The 16,214-nt window shown below is 42.5% G+C and overlaps 1 protein-coding gene across 2 annotated transcripts in view; it reads right to left on the bottom strand.

Moving 5' to 3' along the window:
* The window catches only part of LOC132380998 (G1/S-specific cyclin-D2-like), a 133,827-nt gene that overhangs the window by 39,592 nt on the left and 78,021 nt on the right, over nt 1-16,214 (bottom strand). Inside the window, exons 1-2 of one of the 2 annotated variants that reach the window (XM_059950054.1) lie at nt 4,993-5,218; nt 3,730-3,945 (exon numbers count right to left, since the gene is read on the bottom strand). In XM_059950054.1, coding sequence (XP_059806037.1) covers nt 3,730-3,945; nt 4,993-5,190 — 414 coding nt within the window. In that variant the 5' untranslated portion in view covers nt 5,191-5,218. Of the gene's footprint in view, nt 1-3,729; nt 3,946-4,992; nt 5,219-16,214 lie in introns of those variants that run through there. The other variant, XM_059950055.1, reaches the window with a different exon arrangement.

The raw sequence follows: 16,214 nt of genomic DNA, 5'->3' as shown, positions 1-16,214 counted from the left end.
AGATGTTGAGCAGACCCAAGAGCCAAGCCTTGTGCCTGCGTAACAGCTTCACACATTTCTGCTCCGAGGAACACACCCATCGTCTCAATACCTGGCTTCAAGTGTCAATATGTCACACATTATAGTTCCCACCCCCACTCCTCATCTCCTTTTCCATTCCCCCTCTTCTCCGCACCTCCCTCCTTCCATGGTCCATGCACCTCTCCTATCAGATCCTCTTTTCTTCAGCCCTTTACCTTATCCAGCTCTCACCTCCCAGTTTCTTACTTCATTTTCCTCCCCTCTCACCACTCACCTGCCAGCTTGAACTCCTTTCCCTCGCCCTATCTTCGTATTCTGGCTCCTTCTTACCTTCCTGTCCAGCCGCGGCCTAAAACATCGACTCTTTATTCCAGGCTCGTTTGGCCCTTTGAGCCATGCCACGCAGCAAACCCTCAATGTAACCCTGGCCTGATCATAGGACAACTTACAACGACCAATTAACCTGCCAACCAGTACATCTTTGGACTGTGGGAGGAAACCAGATCATCTGGAGGATACCCAAGCAGTTGTGGGGAGAACGTACAAGCTCCTTACAGGCAGCGGCGGGAATTGAACACGGGTCGCCTGTACTGTAACCACAACACCACTTTGTGTGTGTTGCTCTGGAGTTCCAGCATCCTCAGTTGTATCAGAATTTTAAAACTGCTCCAAAGTTTCTTGCAGAGACACAAGAGACTGCTGATGCTGGAATCTGGACTGCAAATGATACGCTTGAGAAACTCAGCAGGTCGGGCAGCATCTGTGGTAGAAGAGGAACTGCTGACAATTCAGGTCGAAACTCAACATCAGAAGCATCACACCCCCCCTCTCTCCATCCCATCCATGCACTTTTCTCAAATACTGCAATCAAATTCACACCCACCAACTTGTCAGCGTTTCGTCCGCCACCAGGCAGGGCTTCAACCAGAAGTGTCAGCAAACCCTTCCCTCCCACAGATGCTGCACGACCTGGTGTGCTCCTCCAGCAGATTGGTTGTTGCTCCAAAAACTGCTTGACTGTGTCAGAACTTAGACAAGATATTCTCTGGAGTGAAGGCTGAGGGGAAACCCAAGAGAAGTTTACGAAATTATGTCAAGCACACAGTCAGAATGTTTCCTCCCCAGAGCAGAACCTGTGAATCGAAGGGTTAAGTTTAAATGTGAGCGCAGGGTAGTTTAAGAGATATGTGGGTCAAGGCTTTTTTTTGACAGAGTGATGAGAATCTGGAACACACTGCCGGTGGTCCTCAAAACAGATTGGATAAACAGGAGATGCTGGAAATCCAGAGCAATACACACAAAATGCCAGAGAAACTCAGGCAGTATCAATGGAGGGGAATTAACAGTCAGCATTTCAGGTCGAAACCCTGATGTTACTGATGAAGGGTCTCGGCCCAAAACATCAATCAAGGGATCCCAACCTGGGGTCCATAGACCCTTTGCTTAATGGTATATATAAAACAAAAGGTTGGGGACCCCTGCCAAAGATGCTGCCTGACCTGTTGAATTCATGTGCTGATCTAAAAGCCCCTTGAAACGCTCACAAAATGTCGGAGGAATTCAGCAGGTCAGGCTGCATCTATGGTAGGGCTTCACCAACCTCTGAATGCTGCCTGACCCGCTGAGTTCCTCCAGCATTTCAGACAGGCACATGAACATGGAGGGAATTGGACCAGGGGCAGGCAGAAGGGATTTAGTTCAATGTGGCATCTTGTTTGTTAAAGGGGAGTTGTTGTACAGTTCTATGTTAAAGGTGCAACCATAATAACAAACCACCCCCCCCCAAAAAAAAAAACAAGCATTTTAAAAAGATGGAAGGCAGCAAGAATGTTATGCTCTGAAGGAAACTGGATGATGAAAAGATCTGCATAGTGCTTCTAACCCAGAAACCACAACAGTATGCTGGATGCTGAACCAGACAGTAAATAGTAATTAGCTGGAACAACTCAAAAGGTCAGGCAGCATCTGCAGAGGCAGAGGCTCTTAACGGTTTGGGTCCCCATCCATCCCAGGGCCAAGAGTGTAAGGGGAGGAGTCAACAAGTTGGGGAGGGGCAGGGTTAGTCAGGAACTGGCAAACGATTGGTGGATCCAGGTCAGGAGGGGCTGATTGGCAGGTGGAGTCAGCTGGGAGGGAGGAAGGAAGGGGCGGAGAGAGTGACGGAGGCTGGGAGGTGGTAGGTGGAGGTGATGCTTGACTGCAGATTGTGGGAGTTGATTGGACAGGAAGGTGGTGAGAGGAATCAGGCCAGGGAAAGATGGTGGGCAGCTGTGAACAGGAAGGGGAGAGAGGAGCCAGAGAATTGAGTGTGTGGGTGATGGGTACGTGGGCTCAGGTTGGGGGGGGGGGGGTGGGGAAGGACCTGACTAATAGGGTAGGGGGGGCAGGAGATGGGTGGTTTGGGGGGGGGGGAAGGGAGTATTCAATAGGGTCTCGGTTGATCACCTTGAGGGGAACTGATTACCCGAAATTTATTTCAATTTGAGGTGATTGAGTATAATTTGGCTTTTAGCAATTAAAGTTTGTACAGTCCACTGGATTCAAAGAAGTTTTTTAGTTTAATGTTTGAGGATTACATTAATAAACATCTCTGCATGGCAGCAGGGTCTGCTAGTTCACAATGGTCATCTTAAGTTCCCACTTGCAGACCATTCTAGCACCCCTCCTTCCCCTCCCTTCACTCCCACACGGACCTGTCCGTCTTTGGCCAGTTTGAGGCCAGATATAGACTGGCAGAACGGCTCCCCATCTTCCACCTGAGTAATCTACAGCCCAGCATTCACAGCTGGAAACTACCCAAATGGAGTGCAAGGGGCAATTCCTCTAGTCTCACCCTGGCAGAGGACAGACAGGTTCGTGGGGGAATGAGGGAGAGGCGGGGGCTGCTGAAATGGTTTGCCAGTGGGAGTTCAGAATGGCCACTGTCGACAATCAAATCCTATGCAACCATGCACAGAGTTGCTTGGTTAACTCTTAAGAATGCAATCCCCAGACAGATTAAACAAACAAACAAACAAAAAAAAAATCCTATTATATTCTCCGAATCCTCTACAAAAACTCAAATCATACTCGGAGTGACTGCCTCAAATTGGAATACACCACGTAATTTTTTTTTAACCATTCCTTACATTAAAATATGCATTAAAATAAGCCTCAAACACTTAATCTGTAACAATTTGGTCATCTCGTGCACTAAAATAATTGTATTATAAAAGGCGAATATTTGATTCAATATTCAATGCATTTTGCACGCTGAATGGATTAGATTTCACTGTTAAGGAATAAAGATAAAACTAATTATTAATTGCAAGGTCTGAAGCGCAATGCGCAAGTGAGAGCACTTATCGGGACTCTAGCTTTGCAACTTTGCACTAGATGGCACCAAACGCCTAGTCACGGGTGTGAGCCTTGCACGGTTGTGATCGATAACCGCAATCATCCCAGCTCTAATTACTCAACCTATGTGAGTCTCCTTTTCTTTCCTCTTGGAGGACTTTCCACCTCTGACATCCGAGTTAAACACTCGCAGTTCCCGTGCATCTGAACGCGGAAAAAAAAAGTTTGAAAGAACAAAATGTTTAGAGAAGAGAGATCTCTGTGACCCGGTCTAGCCCCCAAACACGGCAATGCAATAGAATTTCGTCTCTTGAAAGTGCAAAGGGGAAAAAAAAACGACGCGTCAAAAGGCTGAAATATTGGTGAATTTACCAGGAGGTCTTCGGGGGTGACTGAATTGTCTGTGTAAATACAGAGTTTCTCAGCTGTCAGTGGGATCGTCTCTTTCAGTTTTGACGCTAAAAACATGCAGACTGCCCCTAGCAGCTGGAGATGACATTTTCGAGTGGGAACCGAAGATAGAAATCTATCCAGATAATTCACGGCCAACAGAAAGACTTCCTCTTCACATTTCTGCTCTTCACAAACCTAAAATATGCAAAACAAAACGACGATAAAAGTGGGGTCATCACTTAAAACGACCTTCTCACGATGTTATATGCACACAGTTAACTATTGCAAATGTAACTCACCCCAACAATTTGTAAACCCGGTCAAAAAAAATCATCACTCCCCCCCCCCCCGATCTTCTGCTCATGCAACAATCTACATTAAATTCACATTTTTTTCACGATTTAACATTCATGCACAGTAGTCTCCTTCGACTCCGGGCGATTGCGTATTTTTTAAAATATTAAAATTAAATTAAATAAAAAAATAACGCGTGGCTGCCAGCAGTTACCTTTTGTTCGAAATAAAGTTTCAAAAAATCGTGAAAATTACATAATTGCACCGACAGCGATCATTTTCACATGTAAATAAACAAGAAATCCTGAAGTTTGACTGGGGTCAGAGAGTGACAATTAATTCCTTTGCTAAACAGAGAAAATTTAAGGTATAATGTCAGAATTTTGGGTGGTCTAACTCGCTCTCTGCACCAACCATGAAGAGCCCAGGGGTTAAGATACGGCAGACACAATCCAAAGGACAGTTTTAGAGACAGTAAAAGTCCAACAAACTTTTAATATACATTAATAACACAGTAATCGCAAGCTTTTCGTAATAATAAAGCGAAGCGACGCTTGATAGACGCAATCGAGAAAAGCAAAAAAGTTTTTGAAGTCGAGTCAACATGGCGACAGCATGTTGTTTATCAGCCATCATAAGTTCCTATAAATTTTGGAAAAAATACTTTAAAAATTCAGCATAATTTCGCATTCGATCCTAAGAAATTATTTGCACTTGCAAACGCTTCCTAAACATGCACGCAGTCATTACTGAAAAGCGGAGTCATTCCCAACATGCGTTCAGAAGCAAATTTTTAAAAATAACTTCGGAAAAAATAAAATTAAATGCATGACACCGATATGCACCCCCTTGCAGCCCTCCGCAAGTACTTTTGCAACGCTCTTAAGATAATCACATGTTAATATTGATGCATACAGGACACTGATGCAGCATAACATTCCTCTTTACCTCCAGCATCCAAAATGACACCATTTTTCTCATGTATGGTTTGATTTCTTTCTGGACACATTCGAAATAAGAAATCCTGGGGATGTATCTGTCCTCGGTGAACAGGAGGTTTTGGAGGACTCGTTGGTCGTTGAGGAGGGTTTGGTCGGGATAGGCTCGCTGGATTTTAGGGGTAGTCTCCATGCAGAGTAGTTCCATGCCTGTGAGAGTTGGGTATATGTATGTATGTGCGTTTAAGTTCGCTGGGAGCTCCCTCTGCACGCAGACCGCCCGCAAGCCTGTCCTCTCGCTTGATTGACAGGAGCCCGGGGAAAGAGAGGGTGGGCGGCGCAACGCCCTCGCGCAGCCGTCACCCAGCAACCCTGACGTCCACCACTCCTCCCCACCCTCGCTCCCTCCTCCCGGCCAACCGCGGGACGCTGCAATTGGATACCGGCGCTCCGGGAGCCGCCAACCAATCGGCGTGCGCCTGACGTCAGCGCCAGGCCGCGCTCCGGAGCACGTGCAGCCCTGGGCTGCCGCACGAATGGTGATCGGGGCATGGTGTTAATGTGCGCACCTTGGCATCTATCTGCGGGCACGCCCCTGGGGCCGAACGCTCATATTCCTTCTGTTTTCTTTTATTTTTGCACACATGCCATTGAGTCAGCAATTGTACCGGCTGCAACATTCCTCTTCCTTGCAAGTACATATTTGAGTCAGGAATTTCCCCGTCAACTTTACTCTCACTGTTTGCAAATCTATTATTGAGTCAACATTTACTTCAAATACATAGGCACATTTCTCAAACTAATTTCTCTACCACTTACATAAAGACAAGGTTTCACTGGCAAAATGTTAATTGTTTCTGAAAGTAGAGAAATAGTTTGAACTTAAAGAGCAAATTTGAATGTCGGATTCATAGGGTCAGAAGCTGGTATTCAAATCAGGCTTATGCACATTAACAAGGAAAAGTTGCATAAGATGTGTCTGCAGTCGGTATTGAAAGTACAGTTACTAAAATGTTAAATAACTTTTACTACTACCGTGAAGACTTACTATCTTCCGTGTTTTGCTTTACACGTTAGGTTCGAATACAACTAAATCAACTAGAAAGATTTGTAAGAAAATATATATTTAACAAAGTTCAAATTATTGCATAATTTTCATGTTGAAAGTTGTTCAAAATCAGCTTCAGTTTTTCTTTCCACAGCTGAATGTTAATATGTAGAGTGTTAATAACTTCTTACAGTCTAATGATATATTGGAATATTTGTACTGGTAGCAAAAGCTGGAAGAATTTTCTCCTGTCCAATTATAAGAAAAAAGCACAGTCTTACAGATTTTGTTAAAATTTGAACCAATTCTTCAAAGTTAATTGTAAGAATTACAATAACGTAAACATGTTGATTTTTGCTTAAAATAAGTTTTATTGTAAAGGATGTTTCTATTTTCCCCAAGCGATCAAAGAATCACATTTAACACATACAAACAGTGAAATTATAATTAATTCATACTTAGTAAATTAGAAACTTAAATCGAACAACTTGGCTAACAAATATATATTCTGCAAAGTATTTTTAAAATTGTGGTATTTGTACATTTAAATAGAAAGCTAACAAACTTTAAAATCTTTCTCAGTCAAGACATTGGAACTAATTGCAAACTCAATTCGATCATGTCATGTTCTTGTTTTTGAAATAAATTATGACATTAATAAAATTAATCTTTTCCCACTTTGGGACTTATACTAAGTTTGAATTTTAGGAGAACAAATGAAGAAAAATTGATTAATTTTGGATGATCCACTTTAGGTCTAAAATTGTCCCAGAGAGGATGATAAAATAGAATGTTCCTTATTTGCCAAGAAGCTGAATAACCAGATTTATAATGTAGCTAAAAATTTACACAATTTGCTTTCACTAGAGCTTTCCAAAGAATGGAATTGATTCTTCAGCATTCACCTCAGAAAGTCAAGTGATTATTACAGTTGTGGCAAGTACCAAAATTATTCTTTGTATACAATGTTTAAATAAACTATTGAAGGCACTAGTTTGGAACATAAATTGGGTAAGTTTGATATTCCTAATAATGTGAATGTAGTGATAGATCTTAGAGAGTTCCTCTACTTCCCTGCTCAGAAAATAATTCAAAGGAAAATAGTAAAAACCAACAAACGGGAATGAAGATTGGTTTTATTTTATCCAAATCCTAAATATTTAGTTTGAGCAAATAGGATCCTTAATCAAAGATGAGATTGGCTTCTTTAGTGGAGATGGTGTGATGTAACATTGATTTTGAAGTTATGTTAAACATATGTTAATTTATTTGTGTAAATTTATCGGTGCAGCAGTGAGGCTGATTAAACAGGTTTTTAGGTAACCTAACAGAAATTTTCAGCTAACCTAACTGAACTACTTTAGCTAACCTAACAAATTGAGCACAACCAAACTGTCTTGAAGAGTACTTTCAATAGGCTTAATCAGCTGAGATTTTGGAAAAAAAAATGATGCAGATAATCTATGTTTTAAAAATACAGTTTTCAACTTGAAAATAGCAGCAGTCCTCTTAACAAAAGCATATTCCCTCAAAAACAAATTTAATTTTCCCTTTTCCCTTTGAATGGCATTTATTAAATTTTAAGTTTTCTTTTGCTGCATAAACTCCATCGACAACATATTTGATTTTGATATAATAGTATTTGATTAGAATATAACAATATTCAATTATAATATATTTGCATGTGTCCAGGACGAATACGCAGGTGGGTAAAATCATTGCAGACGTACCCACCCTGCAAACTGGCTTTTCCAAAACCTCCTTTCTGGTTAGTGCTATATAAAAACAAAATCTTCACGCCATCTTAAAAGTATCTTCCCTCAGGCAGTTAATCTGATCAACTCCTCTCTCCCTTCTGTCTATTACTCCTATCACTGCATGCACTGTAAACATTTTAAAACACTTTTTATAATGCTGCTTACATTGTAAATACATGCTGGTATTTATTTATGCACATTTAATTCCATATCCATCTTTTAAATTTTAACTTTATCTTTTACATAATTCTTCATAATTACTCAATGTTGCTTATTTTTGTTGAATGCTGAGCCCCGACCAACACACCACAGTAAATTCCTAATACATGTATATGGCACATGAAGTTGATTCTTAATCCTTCATATTGAATTCAGTCAAATATTTCCTCAAATCTATAGGAAAAAAAACATTAATAATAATAAAACAACATTTTGCCAACAAAAGCTACCATCCCAGGCAATCTTATTATAATTAAAAAGTTAATTAAGCTTAAAGTTTTAATAGTTTAGGGCAGTCCCCAATAATATGCTGTCAAGCAGGCACTTCAGCTCTCTTTTCCATCAGATCTAATTCTTGTATCTACTCAACAGAAACTACAGGATAGATTAGTCCATGTGTGACAACAAATCCTGGAAAAACAACCTCTTTGTACCTCCAACTTCAAAAGTAGAGAGCAAGTTTGTGAAACAGACTAGGGAGTGAACGGCAAAACTATTTGGTCAGTTATTTCTTCAGTTGTAATAAAGATTAGCTTTATTTGTTACATGTACTTTGAAACTTGGGTGGCAGGGTGGAGATGCATCTCTATCAAAGGAAGTGTAAGGTGCTCCTTTCCTCTGCTACCCTGCAGGTCACCCTTGGGCAAGGTGTAGCACCTGCTTAGCCCCCCATGATCAGGGTCACGTGAAGCCATGAGAACAGTTGGTGGATGGTCGTATGAGCAGCTGGTTCATATCACAAGTCCTGGTTATGCGACCACTGACGCCAGGCAGACAATCTCTGAAGAGTATTGATAATGGCTGGGGTCACCTGCTGTGTAAAGACAGATGCACTGTGAAAAGCATTGTATGTGGAGGCATCACGGCTTTCAATGGCAACCCCTCTGCCCATGACCACAAGAAACTGCAGAGTTGTTGACACAGCTCAGCGCATCACGGAAGCCAACTTTCCCGTCATGTACTCATGTCTGTCCTTCTGACCTGCGCAGTAAAGCAATCAGTATCTTCAAAGACCCCACCCACCCAGGTCATCTTCTCTTCACTCCTCTACCATCAAGCAGAAGACATGAAAGCCCGAAAGCACTTACCAGCAGCCTCAAGGACAGCTTCTACTGATTCCTAGTATGAGAAGATGTACCCTTGACCTTACGGTCTACCTGTACTGCACTTTCTCTGTGGTTGTACACTTTATTCTGCATGTTGGGTCCAGGATCTAACCTTAACCCAACATATCAATATAGCTACAGAGAAGGTATGACCTCAACTCTGTTTCGTTAGGAATCCGGGGAGATTTGGTGCGCTAACAAAGACACTTGGAAATATCTACAGGTGTACTGTGGAGAACATTCGAACTGGCTGCATCACCATCTGGTATGGGGGCTGAGCGGGCTGGGGCTACTGCACAGGATTAAAATAAGGTGAAAGAGTTGTGAACTTAGTCAGCTCCACCACGGGCACTAGCTTCCATAGTATCCTGGACATCTTCAAGGAGTGATGATTCAAAAAGGCAGCGTCCATTATTAAGGACCCTAGGATGTGCCCTCTTCTCATTGTTACCATCAGGAAGGAGGTTCAAGCGCCTGGGACACTCAACTATTCAGTAATAGCTTCTTCGTCTCTTCCATCAGATCTCTGAATGGGCATTGAACCCATGAACACAACCTCACGGCTTTATTTCTATTTTGTACAACTTAATTTAACTGTTTAATATATATATAGTTCCTATAATTCACATTTTTTCTGTTACTAATGTATTGCACTATACTGCTGCTTCAAATACACCAAATTTCATGACATGCTGGTGATACTAAACCTGATTCTGATTCTGAATATGTTATTGTTTTCCCTGTTCTAGCTGAATGCACTGTGTAGTGATTTGATCTGTATGAACATTGTGCACAACAAGCTTTTCACTGTATCTCAGTACATCAGAAAATAACAATCCAAATCCAATTACAATTACAACCGGAGGGACAATGCTTTACGCAGTAGATGGTAGATATTTGGATCCAGTTGCCGAAGGAAGAGGTAGAGGCAGGTGTGTTTGCTACATTTAAGAAATCTGTGAGTGGGAGGAGTTTAGAACAGAGGTTTCCAGCCTTGGGTCAGTGGGCCACTTGCTTTATAGTACTGGTCCATGGCATGAAAAAAGGTTGGGAATCCCTGCTTTAGAGAGATACGTGACAGGTGCTGGGAAATGGGATTGGCTTGAATACACCTAGTGGCCACTTTATTAGGTACACCCACACACTTACTTGTTAATACAATTATCTAATCAGCCAATCATGTGGCAGCAACTCAGTGCATAAAAACATGCAGACATGGTCAAGAGGTTCAGTTGTTGTTCAGGTCAAACATCAGAATGGGGAAGAAATGTGATCAGGGTGACTTTGACCATGGAGTGATTGTTGGTGCCAGACAGGGTGGTTTGAGTATCTTACAAACTGCTGACTTCCAGGGATTTTCACCCAAAACATTCTCTAGAGTTTACAGAGAATGGTGTGATAAACAAAAAAAAATCTAGTGAGGGTTATTCTGTGGGTGAAAATGCCTTACTAATGAGAGAAGTCAGAGGAGATTGGCCAGACTGGTTCGAGCTGACAGGAATTCAAATAAGCCGGTGTTACAACAGTGGTGTGCAGAAGAGCATCTCTGGACACACAACACATCAAACTTTGAAGAAGTTGGGCCACCGCAGCAGAAGTCCACGAACATGCAGTCAGAGGCCACTCTATTAGGCACGGGGGTGCATACCTCAGAGTATTCATCTTGGTCAGGATGGACGTAAGGGCTGAATGGCCTTTCCCCACGCTGATTGATTCACCTCACAAAGGAATGCTCAGGAAAGTCTGAAAAAACATGTTAACTGATAGAGGGGGAAAGGCTTGGAGATGGAAAGGGTCAGTCATCTGGCTGCTGGTCAAGAAAAGGTTCCTGCTGGCACAGAATTCTGTGCATTTTATCTAGATTCACCCAGATTTCAGGAAATCATCAATTCAGCATGCGGGAAAGCAACTAATCTCAACATTCAAGTTTGGACAGATGGCTGAGGTGGTTGGCTACTGATAAACTTACAAGAAACACTGGAAGGAAGTACCGTTGGAATAATTTCATTCATGGATATTTGAAATCACAACGGACAACTTGAATCATCTAGCATGTTTCCAACTTGCAAATGAAATATATTTTCTTCTGTCTCAGGTGTTCCCAATCTGGGGTCCACAGAACCATTGCTTAATGGTATTGGTCCATGGCATAAAAAAGGTTGGGAACCCCTGTTCTATCTGAACTTAAGATGCATCCCTCCCAATCTGTATACCAGTGCCTCTGCTAGGAAACACCATCAAGGGGGCGGTACAGGAGAATGAAGACACACACTCAGCACTTTAGGAACAGCTTCTTGCTTCTGCCATCAGATTTCTGAATGGACACTGAACCCATGTACACTGCCTCACTACGTTTTCCCTCAACTTTTGCACTTATTTAATTTAGATAAATATAATTACTACAGTACTGTGCAGGAATCTCATGTACCCCAGCTATATATATCTGCTTAAGACTTTTGCACAGTACTATACTAATTTTATGTATTGCGCTGCACTGCTGCTGCTGCCGCAAAAATAAAAACATATTTCATAAAATGCTAGTGATGATAAATCTGATTCTGATATGGGGCTGTATGGTGGATGGAGAATAGGAACAGGGCAGGGAGAGGGGAATCATGGCTGGGAAAAGGGGCAGGGAGAGGGGAGGGAGAAGGAAGCACCAGAGAGACATTCTGTAATGATCAATAAACTAATTGTTTGGAATCAAATCACCTTGACTGGTGTCTCAGGGCTGGGTGTCTGCACCTGCGCCAACCTCCCTGGCACTCCTCCTCTGCCCCCTGTCCCACATCCCTCCCATGCTGCCCCACCCTCGCCATTCCCAACATCTTTTGCTCCTTTTCGATGTACAAACTCGCTCTCCACTCCACTTCAACAAATACAGTACTGTGCAAAAGTCTCAGGCACCCTAGCTATATATATGTACCAAAGACTTTTGCACATTACAGTACAGTTTATATTTTATTGAAATTTATAGTGATTTTTATTCTGTATTGCAATGTCCTGCTGCCGCAAAACAGCAAATTTCACGACTTTTGCCAGTGACATTAAACCTGACTCTGATTCCAACTCTGAAACACACAAGCAGACAACAGTCCAAATCCAAAGGCATTCTCAGATTCCATAAAACTGCCACACAATCACAGGTCAGGGAAACATCAACAGATATCCCTGAATATTATAACAATTAGGTGAGTTCTCAAAGAACAAACAACTGTTGCTTTTGAAGAGTATTTCAATATTTTGGTAAATAAGTAGCTAATACACCCTCTAAACCAGGGATTCTTAACTGTTTTTTATGGCATGGACCTCTTTGTCAGTCCGGCGAAGCCTATGGACCCCTTTGTCAGTCTGGCGAAGCCTATGGGCCGCTTTGTCAGTCTGGTGAAGCCTATAGACCCTTTTGTCAGTCTGGTGAAGCCTATGGACCCCTTTGTCAGTCTGGTGAAGCCTATGGGCTCCTTTGTCAGTCTGGCGAAGCCTATGGGCCGTTTTGTCAGTCTGGCGAAGCCTATGGGCCGCTTTGTCAGTCTGGTGAAGCCTATAGATCCCTTTGTCAGTCTGGCGAAGCCTATGGGCCGCTTTGTCAGTCTGGCGAAGCCTATGGGTCCCTTTGTCAGTCTGGTGAAGCCTATGGACCCCTTTGTCAGTCTGGCGAAGCCTATGGGCCACTTTGTCAGTCTGGTGAAGCCTATAGATCCCTTTGTCAGTCTGGCGAAGCCTATGGGCCGCTTTGTCAGTCTGGCGAAGCCTATGGGTCCCTTTGTCAGTCTGGTGAAGCCTATAGACCCCTTTGTCAGTCTGGTGAAGTCTATAGACCCCTTTGTCAGTCTGGCGAAGTCTATGGACCCCTTTGTCAGTCTGGTGAAGTCTATGGGCCCCTTTGTCAGTCTGGCGAAGCCTATAGACCCCTTTGTCAGTCTGGTGAAGTCTATGGGCCCCTTTGTCAGTCTGGCGAAGCCTATAGACCCCTTTGTCAGTCTGGTGAAGTCTATGGGCCCCTTTGTCAGTCTGGTGAAGCCTATAGACCCCTTTGTCAGTCTGGTGAAGCCTATGGGCCCCTTTGTCAGTCTGGTGAAGCCTATGGACCCCTTTGTCAGTCTGGCGAAGTCTATGGGCCCTTTTGTCAGTCTGGCGAAGTCTATGGGCCCCTTTGTCAGTCTGGCGAAGCCTATGGACCCCTTTGTCAGTCTGGTGAAGCCTGTGGACCCCTTCTCAGAATAATGAATTTAAATATATTAAAAAAACCTAGGATTACCAAAAAAAAACAATTATATTGAAATACAGTTATCAAAATGCTTAAAAACAACAAATTTGTGATATAGTAATGTATGTGCTTCTTTGATAATGCATTAAATAACAAGACTATATATATATATATATATATATATTTAAAGAATAGGCATGTTCAAATTAAATTTTATTTTTAAAGACACATCAGCGTGAAGCTTGAATAAGAACATAAGACTGTGGGGTGATCTTTGACAAAGCAACACACACATCACGTTGGACAACCAATCGATTTCAATTTTAATTTTAATGGTTACAAGTATTGAAAATCCTGATTCGCAAAGATATGTTGTTACCTAATTTCATAATTGAAGGAAATGCCTAATTTTAGCTAGAGGTCAGTGAAAATAAAGACGTAAATATTTCCCCATTCAAGTTGACGAACTCCCCTGGGATCTATCTACAGACCCCAGGTTCAGAACCCCTGCTCTAAACACAGCATGACAAAATTTCAGTGAGGGAGCACCAGGCTCATGTGGTTCTTTGAAATATTACAGAGTAAACAACAGACAATCTGATGGGGGAGAATCTCAGTGGATAGAGCAGCATTTGTTGGGTGGGAGAGAGGAGTTGATGAAAATTATTTTCAACCCCCCCACCCCCACCCCACTCATGTTGCTTGAACTGCTGGTTTCTTCCACCCGATTGTTGCTCCAGGTTCCAACGATTGCATCCTCTCCTGTCTCCATTCCGATAAGAGAACAGGTGAACACAGGAGACTACGGATGATCATAATCATACTGACCTCATGGTTAATACCATGGGGCAGCACAGTAGCGTAGTGGTTAGCACAGCAATTTACAGTACAGGAGACTCTGGTTCAATTCCTGCTGCTGCCCTAAAGGAATTCTCCCTGTGACCATGTGTGTTTCCTCAAGGCGCTCTGGTTTCCTCTGACAGTCTGAAGATGTACCAGTCGGTAGGTTAACTGGTCACTGTAAATTGCCCCGTGATTAGGCAAGGATTAAATTGGGGACTACATGGCTCAAAGGACTAGAGGGTCCATTATTCATGATGTGGGTGGAGGGGTGCAGATATGTCTTTACCAAAGGTGAATAAAGGTGAAGGAGTAAGGCACTCCTTCCCTGCGCTAGCCTGCAGGTCACCCTTGGGCAAGGTGTAGCACCTGCTTAGCCCCCAATCAGGGTCACGTGAAGCCATGGGAGCAGGCGGTGGTTGGTCGTATGAGCAGCTGATGCAGATCACAAGTCCTGGTTATGTGACAACTGACACCAAGCAGACAATCTCTGAAGGGTATTGATAATGGCTGGGGTCACCCATCTTGTAAAGACACTGCCCAGAAGAAGGCAATGGAAAACCACTTCTGTAGAAACAATTGCTGATAACAAGCATTGGTCATGAGACCATGATCACCCATGTCATATGACACGGCACATAATGATGAAGATTATGATGACATCCTTCAGGAACAAAGAAACAGGTATGTCCTCAGAGAATAAACACCAGATACAACCTCAAACCTCAGTAGATGAGAGATTCCCAGAGGAAAAGAGTACCAGGTGCATATGAATACAATCACCAGCAGATACATCCTGTCAGTGAACACAGGATCCAACTGCAGAGAATAACACCAGATAAACCCCTGGAAAATAGTCATTAGGTATGTTTTCTTGGAAATAACCTGCAGATATTTCCTCACAGAATAAACACTGGATGAACCCCAAGAAAATAAACACCAGTTAAAAAGTTGACAGTAAATTTTATTAGCAGAGTACATATATGTCACCACATACAACCTTGAGGTTTTTTTTCTTGTGGTCATACACAGCAAATCTATAAAATAGTAACTATAACAGGATTAATGAAAGATCAGCCAGAGTGCAGAAGACAACAAACGCTGCAAATGCAAATATAAAATAAATAGCAATAAATAATGAGAACATGAGATAATGAGATAAAGAGTCATTAAAGTGAGATCATTGATTGTGGAAAGATCTCAATAGGTGGGCAAGTGAGTGTAGTTATCCCCCTTTTGTCCAAGAGCCTGATGGTTGAGGTATAGTAACTGCTCTGGAAGGCGGTGGTGTGAGTCCTGATGCTCCTGTACCTTCTACCTGATGGCAGCAGCGAGAAAAGAGCATGGTCTGGGTGGTGAGGATCCTTGGTGATGGATGCTGCTTTCCTATGACAGCGTTTCATGTAGATGTGTTCAATGGTTGGGAGGGCTTTAGGCATGATGTACTGGGCTGAATTCACAATGCAGTCAGTCAATACGCTCTCCACTACTCAATGACAGAAGCCTGTCAAAGTTTTTGATGTCATGCCAAATCTCAGGGAGAAACTACACAAGAACGTAGACTCTCTGAGAATAAAGGTTTGACTAAATAAAAGAAAATAAACAGCAGGCTCAATAAAAGTGAGGAAGAAGCAGATAACTTCTCAGAAAATAAAATCTAGTTCTGTCCCCATGGTTACCTCCTCCTCAATGACAAACCAAATGTGTCTTCAAAGAATACAAGAGGGCTTATTTCTAAGGTGATTGGAGGAAAGTACAGGGGGATGTCAGAGGTAGGGTTTCTACACAGAGAGTGGTGGATTTGTGGAATGCTCTGCCAAAGGTGATAGTAGAGGCAGATACATTAGAAATATTTAAGGACTTAGTTTTTAAATTAGTTTCCCCTCTTTCTCCACTTTTAGTAATTGCTCAGTCTTACGTGATAGAATGCAGCTTGTTACAGCACAGTGATGGTATGGGTACTATCCTGAGTGATTTTTTTGGATGCATTTTCTGACCTATTGACAAACTTGTATCGGCATAACACCTAGCTGATCTGGGATCTTCCTGGACAAT

Source organism: Hypanus sabinus, chromosome 25 (genome assembly GCF_030144855.1).
Source record: "Hypanus sabinus isolate sHypSab1 chromosome 25, sHypSab1.hap1, whole genome shotgun sequence".
In the NCBI taxonomy this organism is placed as follows: domain Eukaryota; kingdom Metazoa; phylum Chordata; class Chondrichthyes; order Myliobatiformes; family Dasyatidae; genus Hypanus; species Hypanus sabinus.
Note: the sequence above shows the minus strand (reverse complement) of the source record. Positions and strands in the feature narration are given on the sequence as shown.